The sequence below is a fragment of the Ambystoma mexicanum genome, chromosome 5q (genome assembly GCF_040938575.1).
Source record: "Ambystoma mexicanum isolate Mex_15411 chromosome 5q, UKY_AmexF1_1, whole genome shotgun sequence".
Taxonomy (NCBI): Eukaryota; Metazoa; Chordata; class Amphibia; order Caudata; family Ambystomatidae; genus Ambystoma; species Ambystoma mexicanum.
This window is the reverse complement of record NC_090933.1, coordinates 967342203-967359545: the sequence shown is the minus strand read 5'-3', so window position 1 is coordinate 967359545 and position 17343 is coordinate 967342203. Positions and strand designations below refer to the sequence as shown.

Below are 17343 nucleotides of genomic sequence, written 5' to 3'. Positions count from 1 at the left end.
TTCAGGATCTCTAGATAGTTCGGTGAGAGGCGCCATGAGCGCGGTGGTCTGAATTGTGGAGGTCGGGCGAATTCCACGCAGTACCCGTGGGCGACCGTCTTTATGACTCACTGGTCTGAAGTTATCCCCTCCCATGCTCGCTCCTCTAGGACTGGGGCCTCTACCTCTGGCTTTGCTGCGTCGCTGACCCCTTGGTGGGTAGTATGTGGGGCTTCCTGAAGGTTGTCCAGCATTAAAGTTTCCAGTGCCATTGTTGTTCTGACTCGCACAGGACTGCCCTCGAAAGCACAGACGAGCATTACCTCCTCTCTGGGGGGGAAGGTCTTTGAGTAATTTGTTGCAGGGTTATAAGTGTCTCATGCTCTTTGTTGGCTGTTTCTAGGGCCTCATTGACCGCTTTTCCGAAGAGGTTAGTTTCTTCAACGGGTTTATTGATAAGAGCGGCCTGTGTTTCAGGCTTAAATCCTGAAGTACGAAGCCAAGTGTATCTTTTAAGTAGGGTTCCCTGTGCCAGAGACCTGCCTGCAGTTTCAGCCGTGTCCAGAGTGTTCTTTATCACATTCTGGTTCACTTGCCTGCCTTCGGCCACAATACTGAGAAGCTTGGACCTGATGGGCTCTGGGACCTCCTGGAGACCTTCCTGTACTATGTTCCATTGAGCATCAGTATAACTCGCCAGCAGCGTAGTGTTATTGACTATGCGCGTGGTATATGCGGCAGCCGAGGTAACTCGCTTACCTAAGGCATATAACCTCTTGGATTCTCTGTCTGGAGGCGCCTCCCCCGTAGCAAGGGGTACTCCTGCCCATTTCCGGGTGGTAGTCACTACCAGGCAATCGGGGGTGGCATGCCCTTTAATGTATTGAGGTTCCAAAGGAGCTAGCCGAAATAACTTTTCTACTCTTGGGTTCACTGCCCTGGATTGAGCTGGTGACACCAGGGAGGGGGCCAATCTTCTCTTAATAGAATTAAGGAAGGGAATGGCCTGGCTCGAGCGCAGTTTCTCCTTAAGAATATCTTCTATAAAGTCCTGCTCAGGCACCGCCTCTTGAGTAGTGATTTGAAAGTGATCTGCTGCCCTCCTTAACATGGTATTGAAGGCCATTTGGTTGTCTACTGGTGAGGCCTGGCGAGCAGGGGTGGACAGAGGAGAATCCCGGCACAGAACATCAGTGTCCTGATCCTGTTGGGGGAGCGTCCATGGGTCCATCCCCACTTGATGTGTTTCTTCCCAATTGTCTGTGGCATCCACCTGGTCCTCGTTGTAGCCCTGCAGGAAGGAAGGTTCTTCATCTTCACTGTAAATGTCCTGATAAGTACCCATTTGAATGTCTTCATGGTGGGCGGGGACAGAGGGCTGATCCTCTCGTGAAGCAGATTTAGGATTAGGCTTTCCACGAGATCTTTTCGGGGAAGGATATTCAGAAAAATTAATAATTTTCTCAAGACGATCTATGCACCCTTCAAATTTCTCCCTTGCCCACTTAGAGGACCTAGAAGGGCATACGGGTGGAGAAACGTTGTCTTCCGCCTCTTGACGCCACAATTCGTCACTCAGGGTGTTGGAAAGAGGCTCCTGACTGTCCTCATAGTTATGAGAATCGGGGCACCATAACGTATCTACAGATTTGTCCGTGGCCTGCCCCAGGTTTTTCGACGGATTAGGTATAAGCCCAACCGTCGAAGTAATTCAAGCGATACTGTGTTCGATTTCCGCCGACGTGGCGTTAGAGGGCCTAGCGGTAGGTTTTTCGCCTTGAGGCCTAGTTGTAGTTTTTGGGCCTACCGGTCCTTTCAGGACCGTCGGAGCGTCGAAATTCCACGCTTCGATGTGTAAACTTGATTTAGGGGTAGCGCCCTTGTTTGTTTTGGGATGCCCAGTCGTCAAACGCTGCTGCGGATGCAGGGAAGGCTTTGGATCTGAACGATCCAAGGAATCCGCCGAGGAAAACGACGGCCCTGCTGGCGCTTTCACCTTTTTCGACGTACCCGTCGAAATAAGTAGAGGGGTTGTGTGTTTAGTGTAATGTATTTGTACGCCCCTGTAGCCGGGTGTTGTCCCTGAAGTGAGACCAGAGTCAGGCCTTTAAGGGTCGGGGACGGGCGTGGCGGACCTAGAAGTGTCCGCCTCGAGGTCTATCACATCTGCAATGGATGTTTGGTCATCGGAGGTGTCCCCGTCACTTTCAGCGGGTGTGGCGGTGGGGGAGGAGGGTTCCGCCCGTGACATACCATACACGGCCCACCTCTTTACACAGCGCTCCTTAAGGGTTTTAGGCTGAAGGAGTTTACAAGCCGCACACCGCTTCTCGTCGTGATCTAAGGGGAGACAGGAGTTGCACATCCTGTGCTCGTCCTTCCTCGGCTATCTGACCCTATACTTCTGGCAGAACCTAAAAGGAGTCCTTTCCATAGCAAAAGGGAAAGATAATCAGACCTATAGGGTAAGGAGGGGGAAAGACGAAAGACGTAAGGGAAATATGGCCACCCGACCCCACTCTCCCTACTATAAAGGCCGGCCAGAGGGCCCGGCCACGGGCATGCTTCAAGCGCCAGACCTTAGGCGCTGAAATCCACCGACATAGACGAATCCCCCGTAGGCTTCGTCGAAGTTGTTCTTGCTGTCGAAATGACTTAAGGGGAAATAACCGACAAGTCGGCTTAGGCTAAACAATGTCTCTTATGTAAGAGCTCCGCTATAGGGCGACCAATTATCTGGCCGAAAAAAACAATCTGAGGGACCTCGGCGTGTGAGAGATTTTGGGTACACTACATGTCACGAAAGGGATAGTGTTACAGACACGCCTATGCCGACATCCCCTTTCGGTCCCTGAAAGACAAGACGCAATACTCTGCAGTTACCACTGGATGTCCGACCATATGCACATATGTGATTCTAAGCAGATTAACAAGCATCAGAAATATCAGTACTGCCACTGCTAAGCACAACCTCATGACTGTACACACAATATAAGCCAACACTGCCACTGTAACATTCATGATGTCTGCAATAAAATCTAGCATTGTCATTCTAAAGTACTTTAACGATGGATGTGCCCATGTTATATATGCCAGCACTAGATCATTTTTGATTTCTGTGCCAACTATATGCCAGTATTGCACTGTAATAACACATGTTCATGCTTGTCTTGCTCATAATATGCCACTTTTCCTACAGTAGAACATTGTCATAGTAGAACATTGTCCCACCCCACTTCACCCCACCTTAACCTATTCCCTTACCCCACCCTATATATTTCATTATATATGACCAAAATTCCCCCAAAAAACGATCAAATAAATTAAGTAAAATGTAAAAGGTCAATTGTTTTTCTATCAAGTCTGCTAATACCCGCTATTCTGAGCTCCCATTGAACACAATGAAAGCTGTAGCATCATAGTCACTAGCCCCCAAGTCTCTCGTGTTATGTATATGCCAGGGTCTTGGTAGCTGAGTGTGCTGGATAGCCACACCAGTTTTTACAAATTCAAAGACTAGATATGCATTAAGGAGCTAGTGAAATACACTTGGTCCGTAATGCAAACTACTACAGTAACCGCTGTGTTTTGTGGGACTCCGAGTGGCAGTGCCCAGCCAACCCCTATACAGCAGGCACCACTGAATGTCATATTCTGATCTCAATTGACAAGAGCAAGAGGAGTAGATTATCGATATCTATAGGTTACCTGATTATAAGATGCATTAGGGACAACTTATTCGATGTAGAAGAACATATAGTAATTCTGAAATACGTAACTTATTTGTGAAGGGGCCAAGTTGTAGACAACTATGAACAGTTACAGTTAGAATGTAAATGATGTAAAATGCTGGAGATTTCAAATTAAGAAAGTTAATTTGACTAATCTCTATTCTGAAAAATGATCAGGCTGTGATACATCAGGGAACCTTTTGGGCAAACCGTATAGAGTCCATAGGTAAGTGGCAGTTCTTTGCATGTTAGAGTCCTTCATATAATTTTAATCCCCCCCACATCTCTATTTCACAACATTTAAAGTCACAATTTCAACTCGGAGTGTCCTCCACTAAAGCATTACTCATCCGCTTGTCTCTTATGTGATATGATATAACGACTATATAGCCCAACAGTTAATAATGCAATGTAGTGATCACCTTCTGATCTTTTTATCTATAATTGTAAATTTGTCTTCTCTTGCTTGAGAAAGAAAAAAAATGACCTATGTACTAAGAACTTTAGAAATCAAATGTTGAGCAAAACACGTGCCAGCCAAGCAGTAATAAGATATTTCAGAAAGGAGAAATATGCTCTCCAACTCCAATTATTTCACGACCACAACCAAATAAACATGCTGCTCACTAAGATGAAAGAATTGATATTAATGTGGTTTCTTGGACACCGGTCAGAAGCCTGCTCCCTTGTTTAGCTCAGCAGACAGCACATTCTAATAGCAACACAGCTGCACCAGCGCAGATGCAGTCTATTGCAATAATTGTTCATTTTCCACTGAAGTGAATAGGATTAATTGATGCTAATTAGGCGTGCATGACATTTAAACATTTATTATGTTTTTTAAATTTTGTATATGTTTCAAGTGGGAGCATGGCTCATAAGCAATTCAAGCATGAAGCATTGCTAGAAATACCCGATTTTGACGTAAGGCTATGACCAACATGAATGTATGGATTACTTTTTCATTCTTTATCCAGACAGGTACAGTTAACTTTGCAAGTAAAAGTGCTAGATTTTCTAAGAGTTGTTATAAGACACATAAATGACTATGACCAACGCTGGAAAAGATACTTACTATTGACTTGTCAAATTCAGCTTCTGAAGAGGTTGGCGATAATGGACTTATAGGACTAAGTGATGGAGAACTTTCCACGCTGGATATGTAGTCTGGATCAGGAACGTACAAAATCTAAAATATTCATGAACAAAAATTATTATATGGCAAACTGCAGTTTTCCTTTTCCTCAACAAATATAGTAACTAGCACACATCACCTAATATAGCCAAAGTATAGACTACAATAAGGCATCAACATATTAATAAGCTGTGAATCAATTTAAAAAGCACCTCCAGTGAACTAATAAGATTGCATCCTTAAAATCCATGCTCCAGATGACTTCAATAATTTTCCAGGGCAAAGACAATGTAATATGACTGCCAATATATGACATATGAGCCACTAAGATTTAAGGAAAACCTCAAGTGAGCTCCAGAATTGTAACCTCTGACCGTAGTAGCTATTTTACAACTTTCTCCCAAAAAAAAAAACAGTTAAACCAAACAGGATTACAAAGCACCTAGTGGACATTAAGGGGTTATAGGTGAGGTGGGCAGGTGCAAGTGACCTGGCATATGGATTTCAGGAGCATCAAATTACAAATATAATTTATATATCACTTTGGATGGAATTTTCCGCTGGCTAAAATCTAATGTTAAACATTTTAGACATCATTTGAATGTCTAAAAACAAAACACAACAGCAAAGCATGTTCAAACTATCCATGTCTACTTTATCAAAATAAAATCTGGTCAGGTTCACATACAGCCTTAACATGTGTATAAAAGAAAGGCTGTAGAAAGCACACACGTCTCTTCAGGCACAGTGGATATGAGAGAGAGGTGGAATCACAGAATTTGTAATGTGCGATCCAGTGTTCTGACATTTCCCACCCTCCGTTTCATGAGCTACATTCATTTGGTGGTAAAAACATAGCAGCTAGTAATGTGGCATTCAACATTGCAGGGTCAGTGCATGAGACTGCGTATCATGGTGCTACAGACATGCTCATCTAGAAAATGCTGATAGTGAGAAATGATAGCGAGACCAAACGTCACTATGCCTGGCACCGTGTACCATCATATGACAGTATTTGTAACCCTTCTAGATGCAAAAATCAATATCTTTTACCCAGGCCTATATGGTTGGTTTACTCTGGCTCCATTTCATTAACACGCATTTAGCCAGTACAAGGAACAGCCCCATAATTGTTTAACAGACTTTGCAATTGTCATATTTATTTTAATCATATTGATTTTATTTTATTTATTGAACATTTGTATGGCGCCTATACAGCAGAAAGTGCTTCCAGGCGCCACAAGACAAAAGAGGGGTGGGGGAACAAGGGAGACAAAACAACAACAGTCCTACTAGGCCTTGTGACATTTAGATTGTGCAAGTGCAGTAACAAGAAGTTTGGGGGATGATTAGAGGGTGGGAGAATAGGGAGGACGGGTGGGAGAATAGGGAGGAGGGATGGGAGTAGGGGGAGGAGGTGGAAGTGCAGGAGGTGAGGGCAACATGGGCTGAACAAGTGCTAGAGGTAGCCCAGAAGGGCAAGTGCCAGGGAACCGAAGGAGGTGTAAGCTAAGTGCGAGGAAGGGGGTGGACCAGAATCAGTGGCAGTCAGAGAAGAAGCCCAGAGGCAAGTGCTGGTAAGGGTTAGGGAGAGGACTGGCTAAAGGAGGGCCTGGCCACAGTAAGACTCATGGGGACACAGCCAACTATTTGCAATGGCAGGTGGAGATCCGCAAGGGAGGGAAGGGAGAAGGAGGAGGAGAAAATGAAGGTCTTGAGAAGCTTCCGGAACTTAGAGATCCGGCTCAAGACAGAGAGGAGCAGAGAGGCCATTCCAGAGGGAGGCTCCTGCCGAGGAAGGAAATCTACCTCCCACTCTCTGCTTAGAGAAACGTCTGATCTGCAGAGTGTTGGAGCTAGAGCACCGGAGAGAAAGTTGAAAAAAGCATGGTTCCAGGCCCCAGTAAGCCTTGTGGATGATGCAGAGGGACTTGAATTTGATCCTTGCAGCCACAGGGAGCCAGTGGAGAGTTTTAAGGGCTAGAGAGATGCAGTCACTGGGCTTGAGGCCAATGAGGAGTCTTGCAGTGCTGTTCTAGATTAATTGAAGAGGGCGGAGGGAGGAAAGAGGCAGATTAAGGAAGAGGCTGTTGCAGCAGTCCAGTCTACAGAGGACCAGATCGCTGCAGACAATGAGTTTCTGGGGGAAGGCGAGGAAAGGGAAAATGACTCTGAGGAGGTGAAGCTGAAAGTGGGCCTTTTTGGCAAGGTCAGCGATGTATTTGTATTTATTTATTTATAAAGCGCAGCCAGGCCCGGGGGCATATGGGCGCGTAAGGTAGAGCTGGTTACAGAGGAGCAGTTAAACAGAGTTACGTTACAGTTACAGGAAGGTTACAGTTACATAAATGTGCAATCAAAACAATACAGTCAGCAAGTTCCATAATAGTTACAGGTACGAACAGGCATAATAAGCAAGTGCATACACAGATATATTAATTCCAGGTGATTGGCCAATGTCCATAAGGCTAAGGTTAGGCTGTCAGGAGTCCATGTTATGGAGCCAACACTTTGTGCTATGTTTGAACCGGTTAAATGAAGGTTCTGCACGTAAATGCGTGGGGATGGTGTTCCATAGTTTGGATGCTTGTACCGGGAAGCTAGCTCCACCCGAGTTGTGGAGTTTAAATCTCGGTATGGTCAAGGTGTTAGTTTGTGCTGCTCTAAGAGGTCTCAAGGCGGAGTGTGGTGTGAAATGGTTAGTGAGGTATGCTGGAGCAAGGTTAGCCCTAACTTTGTGTGTGAGGGCCAGCGTTTTCAGGGATATTCTATGCTTGACAGGGAGCCAGCGTAGGTTACGTCTGGTCTCAGATATGTGTGCTTTTTTGGGGATGTTAAGGGCAGCTCTGATTGCATTGTTTTGGACTACTTGTAATTTATTAATATTTTTGTGGCTAGTGCCCAAGTAGAGGGCGTTGCAGTAGTCTATTTTGGAAAGGACTAGTGCTCTCGCGAGAGTGATACAGTTGGGTGCGGAGATGAATGGTCTGCAGGCAGTGATAAGCTTGCAAGTGTATGCAGCTGATGACGCTACTGCGTTAGTTTGTTTAGAGAGGGATAAGGTAGCATCGATGTAAATACCAAGAGTTTTAGTGTTATTTGAGACTGAGATGAGATTGCCATCTATGGTAAAGGCTTTGAATGAAGGATTAAGATTTTTAAGTTTGGCATGAGTGCCCAAGATGATCAGCTCGGTTTTATCGTCATTGAGACACAAGCCATGGTGTGCCACCCATGCTTGTATAACGGAGTAGATTTCATTGAGGGTAGTGCTGTCTATTTCGTAGTCACCCGTGATAGGAATGAGTATCTGGGTGTTGTCCGCATAGTTGGTATACGTGACACCCAGATAGTCTAAGATATCGAAGAGGGGTTTCGTGAATATATTATAAAGTGTCGGGGACACGCATGAGCCTTGCGGGACACCACAAGGTACTGGGGCAGGATCGGCGGAATCTGTGGGAGAGAAGACCCTCATGGTTCTGTTCACCAGGAAGGAGCTGATCCAAGCCGTGGCTGCACCTGAAAAGTGGGCTGCGGATTTCAGGTGTTGACAGAGTGTGTGATGGTTAACCAAATCAAACGCTGCTGACAGGTCAAGCAACAACAGGAGTGCAAGTTTGCCATGGTCTTTCATGGTTTGGATCTGGGTGGTAAGGTCAATTAGTGCAGTTTCCGTACCGTGTCTCGGTCGGAAGCCTGATTGCCTGAGCCCTAGGGGATTATTAGCTTCTAGATAAGCCTGTATTTGTAGGTAGGCTGCTCTATCCAGTATTTTTAATAGGAACGGTACAGTCGTTATTGGTCTGTAATTAGACGGGTTGGCTGGGTCAAGCGTGGGTTTTTTGAGGAGTGGAATGACAAAAGCGTCTTTAAGATTGTCAGGAACTATTCCAGATTTGAAAGAGGCATTGATGAGATTGGTGATGAATGGCGCCAGATCGTGTGCAGCTGCTTTAACAATCGGGGCAGGGCAGGCATCACCTTGGCAGTTTGAAGGTTTTAGTTTCCTGATGATGTTTTCTACTTCCCAAGTTGAAAGGGGTGAGAAGCTGAAAGGTTTACAAGTAGTCTGGAAGGTTGGAGATATGTTAGGTAGTTGTTTGTGGTTAGGGTCCGCAGATAGCACAGATTTTTTTGTGTTCATTTTGGATTGTAGGTGAGCTATTTTATCTAATAAGGCTTTCTGGATGTTGCTACACCATAGTGCGTCAGTAATACATTTGTCAGTAGGGGCAATAGGGGATTCTAATTCTTTGAGTATTTTGAAAAGTTCTTTAGTATTGGATTTCGCTTGTGTAATCCTTTTGTTATAGGAGTCTTTTTTGGCAAGGAGTATGGCTTCTTTGTAGCTAGAAGATACTAGGGTTAGTTCAGATTTGTTAGGAGCTGTGGGGTGTTTTTCCAGAGTGCCTCAGCGGTTCTTTTGGCTTTACGTAATTCTCTTAACTGCGGCGTGAACCATGTGTTAAGGTGACACTGTGGTTTCGGTTTCCGCAGTTTTAGAGGGGCAATGGAATCCAGAGCTTTAAGTATAGCCTGGTTGTAAGTCTCCACTAGAGCTGTAGGGTCTGCATCTGAATCAATATTATTCAATATGGGGAGTAGTATAGGTAGGAGTTTGTCGGGAGTAATGTCTTTCTTGTTTCTCGTGCGGATGGCAGGGGCGATGACAGGCGCCAAATGAGTAGTGTTAGCTTTGATAGCAAAGGTTAATTTGTGATGGTCTGACCAGATGCATGGGTCATTAGATAGGAGATCAATAGAGCAATTGATGTGTGAGAGCCAGTCTAGAGTTCTACCTTTGATATGGGTGGATTTGTGGATGATGTGCGTGTGACCCAAATCAGATAATGTGTTGGCTAAGTCAAGGGCGTTAGTGTCTTTAGGATCGTTGAAATCGAGGTTAAAGTCCCCAAGTAGGATGGTTTGCGAGTTAGGTTTGGTGTTTATGGTTATAAGTGATGCAATGTCCTCTGTGAAAGAGGAGATGGGTCCTGGTGGTCGATAAAGGAGGTGCACGGTGGCCGTGTGGTTAGGTGAGAGGGGTAGCTTAGTTGACAAGGATTCGGCAGACGGGATTCGCACATCTTGGATGATTTTGATGTCGAAGGTATTTCTATATATGAAGGCAAGTCCGCCTCCCTTTGTTTGAGTGGTGTTTCTGTCAAATCTTATAATGGCATAATCATTAGGTATTGCGAGGGCCAGAGATGGGTTGGATGCGGCATTAAGCCAGGTTTCAGTGACTGCGAGGACATCAAGGTTTTCATAGGTTATAAAGTCAGCAATGTCGAGAGCATGGGCAGGAAGAGACCTTGTATTCACTAGAGCTGCTTTGATGGGTTTATCTTTTTTGAGGTTTTTTTCAAATGTTAAAGGTGGATTATGGGCTAGATTATCGACATCAATGGGGGGAGCAACGTGATTATGGGCAAAATGCAAGTGTTTCATGGTGCGGGCCCTTATTCTGGAGTTTCTGCTTAAGATGCTAGGGTGGTGAGAGTACGGGGAGGTAGGAGGACTGGTTCGGAAGTTCAGTCTAGTATTTCTCTTCAGTGTGCTAGGGTGGAACGAGCCTGGGTGGGTGGGTGTTCTAGTTCTAGAGTTCAGTCTCGAATTTCTGATGGTGATAGTACAGGGTTGGTTAGGTATTGGTTTGGAGGCAAAGTGGCGTATCCAAAGTGCTGGATCATCCAAGTATGGATTTGCAGGTGTCAAGGTACTAGGCCTCAGGGAGGAGGTGGTGGGTGCCATACCTAAGCTAGTGGAAGTGTAATGTTTAGAGTGTGGGTTGGGCTGACTAGACCAATAACTACTGTAAGTATACAGTAGGTGGATGAGCGTTGATAGGCACCAATACATGATGTTTAAGGTGATACTGGTACACAGGGTGACGGGGGTGGTCTATTAGCGAACAGAGGCACAACATAGATTGATTCAATGTGATTGAGGAGTAGCTATGCAGGGCATCAAAACAAACAACGTGGTCTGTAGGCGACCAGGCGACCAAAAGGCACAACAACTGGTAAATGTGGTCTAGTAGGCGACCAGGAGGCACAACACAATGGTAAATGTGGTCTGATGGGCGACCAATAGGCACAACACAATGGTAAATATGGTCTGATAGGCGACCAGAAGGCACAACACGATGGTAAATGTGGTCTGATAAGCGACCAAAAGGCACAACACAATGGTAAATGTGGTCTGATAGGCAACCAAAAGGCACAACACAATGGTAAATGTGGTCTGATAGGCGACCAAAGGCACAGCTCAATAGTAAATGTGGTCTGATAGGCGACCAAAGAGGCACAACAACTGGCAAATGTGCTCTAGTAGGTGACCAACGGCACATGTAAGGCGAGAAAGAGAGAGAGAGGAGTCAAAGATGACACCAAGATTTTTTGCTTCACACGAGGGTGAGGGGAGTGGGTCAAAGGAGGGTGGTCAGAGAGTAGGAGGGAAGGATCGGGCAGGAGTCTCAATGAGAAGGATATTGGTCTTACTGGCATTAATGCAGAGATCGTTAGCAGCACACCATGACTGAATAAAAGTCAGACAATCGGGAATGAGGGAGAAAGATGAAGAGGTAGAGGAGGGGAGCTTAAATGAGAGCTGCGTGTCATCAACATAACACTGGAAATGAGGGGAGAAAGTGTAGATGAAGTGGGCCAGAGGTGCAAAGTAAATGTTGAAAAACCACAGAGAGAGGTTAGAGCCCTGAGGGACGCTGCAGTTAGAGAGTGGGGTGGAGGAGAGAAAAGGGCACAGTTGCAATTGGGATAGCTGATTTGAAAGGAAGGAGGTCTAACAATCCAACGCCAAGTCTCAATGCCCAGAGTATTACAGAGCCGATTTATGAGGATGGAATGATGGACTGTGTCAAAGACAGAAGACAGATCATGGAGGATCAGAAAGGAAGGGGAGTTAGAGTCAAGGTTTGAGAGCAAGCTGTCACAGGTGTTCAGGAGAGAAGTTTCCATGCCTCTGGCTGCTCTAAAGCAGGACTGGTGATCATGGAGACAGCCAGTAGATTCGATGTGGAGGATCAGTTGGGGGATGAATTTGCCCAAGAAGGGGGCAGTGGGGATAGGTTAGAATGTTCAGCTCTAGAGGGAGAGGTGTTAATTGTGCTGGTTTACTTCCCTTCCTCTGCAGAGACATGCTGACTCCTTACTGTTATTACAGGTACAAAACACCCATAGAAATGAAATGTAAATGCAAATCTGAGAAAAATGAAATAGAAATTAGGTTTATAGCTCCTTCCAATCCAGAGATAATGTGCCTAATGCAGATGGTCCCGTCTCCATTCTTGCAAGCTTTTATACAAGGGATTCGAAGGACATGCTGGCCCCTTACACCTGCTACAGGCACAAATCACACATAGAAAGGAAATGGCAATGTGCTACTAAGAGAGCTGAACACAAAATTAAGTTTCTAGCTCCATCAAATCCAGAGATAAGGTGCCGAATATAGACAGCCCCTTGTCCATTCCTACCTACAAGCTTTTGGTTTAGGGCTTAGTAAGGATTGTATTCTACTAAAGTAATTTTTGTAAAAACAGAGGTTGCGGTTTACAAAAAAAAAAAAAAAAAATCATAGCTTTGACACGGATGTGTAATATTACCCCAGAGAGGAATACATTCCTAAATCCAGGAAAGCAAAAAGTTGGACAGCATGAAGACAAGGATGGCCTCTATTATCCTTAAGTACTTAACAGCTGTGTCCCTAGCAAACATATCAAAGGAGTAGGAGGCACTTGCTCATCAGTCATATGTCCCGCGGTAATAAATCCCTCAACTGAGAAACGCTGAGAAAAATCACAAAAAGTTCTGAGGGGGTGCATTCACCTAAAATAACAAAAAAATACTCTACGGGCATGTGCTTTAACTTTTAATTAAAAGCTTAAAGAGTAAAATAATTAAGAATCCTCCCTCAAAAGCATCAGCAAATTAAGTCATAATGAGCTTCCTTCAGAGCCTTTAAAATTGTGGTTTCTGTGAGATGGCAGACCAGCAGATTCTACCAATATTAAGGGGGAAATCAGTTTCGTCCTTCCAACCTGGACCTCCTTATTGTGTAACAGACTGCGTTGATTTAATGTCAGCCATGCCCAGACCTTTCCTACAGTCTTGCCTCGGGGACTAGTGGTGTAGCCAACGCTCTTTGTATTTTTACATGAAGACATTCTGTGGTAAGGTCAAACTAGCGAGATGCCCACTGTACCTGGGCAGTCAAGTCATGAGATCAGGCACACCCGTCCCACCATGAGCATACAGAGGATTAGCTTCCCTATTTGACAGATGTGTTTCCCTGCTTGCACCAGTTTAGTCAACATGCTTCGTACCCAGGGGAAGAGTTGGGGGTCGGGGGGATCAAACAGAATAATAAGAAAAAGATAAGAGAATCTGGATAAGGCAACCATTTTTATCAGCAATACCATACCATTGATCAAGAAAAGGAAGTTCATTCCCATCTGTTAACCTGCATGGTTTTACCAAAGGTTGATCTAACCATTGCTTTCAAGTCTATAAATACAAACACACAAAGACCTCACTTCAATGAGAACCCAGGTCTCGCAGAGACTCAAGTGTCGAATCATTCAGCAAGTATATCTCTGATTTCTAGTGACTGATTTGCAAACCAGACATCTTCCAAACTTGTCTGATATAGGAAATGTTACTCACCGTAAGGACTACTGTATCCTAGTCCATAGTCCCCTTTCCTCCATACTTGTGGAACATTCCATCCTACGGGACAGGACCAGTGCTTTTTGTAGCAGCATAAAAAAAAATGTCAAGTCATTTTGAGTAAACACGGGCCCGGCACATGTGCGGCCACATGCTTCACCTCAAAAGCCCCGCCTCTGGGCATCGTGCGACAGTCCTTTTCGACTCATATAGGTCGGCTCCTAACTGAAGCTGAGGCATTTAGGGGGATGAAGGGAGGGTGTACGGAAGAAAGCTGGACTAGGAGTACAGTAGTCACTACGTTGAGTAACTTTTCCTTGATAGTACGTCCCGTCCCCTTTCTCCATACTTGTGGGAGATTAACAAGCACTTCTCTCCCAATAGGTGGATGGTCCTATTTCCAATCCAGTGAAAGAGGCTCTTTTAGACTGCTTGGCTGTATTGAACATCTGCCCCCGAGCTCATGTGAAGACAGTTATGCTTGGAAAAGGCTGAGGGGGAGGCCCAAGTCGCTGTCTTGGCGATGGTGTCCCATGGGATGTGCCTTTGGAAGGCCGCTGAAGCTGCTTTGGCTCCGACAAGGTGAGCATGAAGCACCTTAAGTCGAGGACGATTTTGTATGGCGTCTCTCCAAAATAGCTGCCCCTACCATCTGGAGAGTGTAGCTCGAGAGGCTGAAGAACTCCTATTTGTGCCTCTAAATGTTACAAATACGTGGCGACTTCCTAAATTCCTTGGTCCCATCCAAATAACATTTCAGAGCCCTCCTGACATCCAAATCATGAAGGACAAGTGAAGTTCAAAAAGAATGTACCCTGGTGCACTTTGCTTATCACATTAAGAATGCAAAGTAAGAGTACACATTTTATATTATGGAAACAATATATTTTGAAACCAAACACCTTATTTGTAGAGTAATCTGTTAAGTTATTACCACTGAAACCAGTGGAAAAATCTGATCCGCTTACTTTTGTACTGCAACCTGGTAGTGTCTTTCCGAGCTGATTGAAGAATCTTCATGCTCTCTTCCAAGAGGCCCAGATAACCTAGGGCCCTGACCTCAGGAACCACACTGCTAACCTCAATGCCAACCTCATCATTCTTCTTTTCATCGCACCGGAGTGCAAAGTCAAGAAATCCCCATCTGGCCATACCAACTGCCGTGCCGGACGGGGGTGCATGCCTGCACAAGGTAGAAGCACTGCCCGGTGACTTAAGTAGCAGACCACAGAATTTAAATTGCCTTGCAAAACGAAAAAAGATCTTCGTTTTTTTTATGCTGACTTCATCCTCATTGCTGCGCTTACACAGTGCCCCTCGATTTCCCTCCTGTGAGGCCTTTCAATTTGCTTTTCTTTTTCACTAACTTTCATTCTGTTGTGCTTTGCCTGCCTCACTGCATTTCCATCATGGTCGCCACCTTAGCCTAGCAGGAAAGGCTTTTGGTCTGCCTTTCCTGCATGCACGCTGCTGCGTGATTGGTTACAGCTGCCTTTGTTTGCCCAATCAGGGACCGGCAAGCTTTAGCTGGGCCCCTCACCTAAGGCCCACAACGAAGGCCCCAGTCTGTCTCCCTGCCCGCTACCAGTACGCTGCTTGAGGTATCATCTTGTCACCCCTGTATTTGGACTTCCATGATGCTGCTACCTCACTTCTCTAAGGAATCTGGACTTCCATATCATTCACACCTCCATAACTATGGGTTGTTCCCTCCTTCTGGACACGCTTCTACCATCTTTTGACTTTTCAGCTTTCATCTCTGCTTGTCTCCCCTGTTTGCATTCCTGATTGCATTGCTTTTTTGCACCCACTGCTAGCTTCTGATTGTGGCCCCCACCTGTATGCTTGTGATGCCTGCGTGCCTGCCTGTTGTATGTCGTTCCCCCCTGCTGTATGCGTGTTATTCCTCTGTAAAGAACAAAAGAAGTTGCAACCTGCTTGCAGTCTTGGACGCAAGCTCCTTGTATAAGCTTGATTATTTGTATTTAGGTTGTTCTCTGTGGCTGCATGGTAAAACTTGCATTGAGGTTGCCCAATGCTAAACATAGTAAGGTATAGAAAAAGATATTTTACCTTCTAATTGCACCTACAGATATTCGAATGATCTGTATGTCAAAACAAAATAAATTAGGCATGATTTGTCAATGGTTGTCCAGCCTCCAATGTTTAACTTTACTGTCCATATATACTAAAGCATTTATGTACGTTGAATCACGTTAAACAAACCTATACTAAAGAATACACGTTAATGTAATCTCAATTTTCACCATCTGCATTAGGTGAATCCATAACTTACAAGAAAAGACAATACCCTCCTGAAGAACCAATAACAAAACAACTGGGGAAACACGTGTCGAGGGACATCACAACCTATCCCAAATGGGATATATTACTGAATACTGAAAACCAAGCATGCATAAGGAGTACCTTTGTGAAATAACAATAGGATAAATCTCCAAGAATCATCATAGCCACCCAAGAGCCTATGAGAAGTAACAATAGGACCAACTTCTACAAACCATCCAAGAACTTATGTGAAGCAGCATAAGGCATTCCACAAAACTCAACAACAAACAAAGGCAAAGAGGACTTACCAGCAAACATTCATTTTGAAATCTAATTTCATGTACTACTCTATATTTTTCTTTTTGCTTCTCATACAATAAATTGAAAAACAATTTGAGTCAAAAAACGAAATCATGACTTATTTATTTTGTTTTGACATACAGATCATTAGAATAACTGTAGGCACAATTAGAAGGTAAAATATCTTTTTCTATACTGTGTTATGCCTCTGTGCCTGCCTGTTGTACTCCGCTCCCCCCTGCTGTATGCTTGTGATGCCTATGTGCCTGCCTGTTGTACTCTGCTCCCCCCTGCTGTATGCTAGTGATGCCTGTGTGCCCAGCTGTTGTACTTCGCTCCCCCTGCTGTATGCTTGTGATGCCTGTGTGCCTGCCTGCTGTATTTCTCCCCCTGCTTGCCTCTCTTCTCTTTCACCACACTCACTGTTTCTCAGTCTTCCCTTCCTCTCCCTATCTTTTTCCCTCTCCGCTCTCCCCCTTACTATATTCTTTGCACTTACCGAAATGTAATCTGACCTACTACAATAGTAGCTTGTTTGTTTTCCTCCCCCTCCCTCCTTGTCTGTTCCTCCCTCTCCCCCTCCAGCACTACCTGAAATGTCATCAGGCCTAGTACGATAGTCACTTGTCTGTTTTCATCTCCTCCTCCTCCTCCCCTCCTTATTTTTGTCATAGCTCTTGCACTGACATGTCGTCAGGCCTAGTACGATAGTTAATTTCACATTCTTAATGTCTCAAGGCCTTGTTTTCCCTTGTTCCCTCCCTTGCCTTGAAGCACTTTGAAACACATTGTGTATATTGGGGCTATACAAATAAACTATCAAAGCATGATTGTGGGTAGGTGCGGAGGATCCTCCTCTCCTCCAGAGATGGCAGGTCCGGATGAACTGGAGATCACGGTCCCCCTGGCCTGGGTCACCAGATCCGAAAACAAGAATCTGGCAGGCCACCATTGGCAATGATGACCAGAGAACAGAATGTTGCTTACTTAAACTTTCGGAGAGCCTGATGCAGTAAAAGGACAGGGGGGAAAGGCATACGCTGTCATACCATCTGAAGTAATTTCCAGTGCATCCCTGATGGAATCCACTCTCTGCCCACCTCAGGATGCATACATGGGACAGTGTTTGTTGAGAATGGTGGCAAAGAGGTCCACCTCGGGAGACCCTCACTGTGAGAAAAGGTGCTCTCTGCCAGATGGCTCAGCTGATCAGCATTTGCCA

General features: G+C 45.0%; 1 protein-coding gene across 6 annotated transcripts in view; it reads right to left on the bottom strand.

The window, feature by feature from the left end:
- The window catches only part of OXR1 (oxidation resistance 1), a 3084878-nt gene that overhangs the window by 1258674 nt on the left and 1808861 nt on the right, over window positions 1-17343 (bottom strand). For all 6 annotated transcript variants that reach the window (XM_069621494.1, XM_069621497.1, XM_069621492.1 and 3 more), the window contains one exon: window positions 4786-4899. In XM_069621494.1, coding sequence (XP_069477595.1) covers window positions 4786-4899 — 114 coding nt within the window. The remainder of the gene's footprint in view (window positions 1-4785; window positions 4900-17343) is intronic.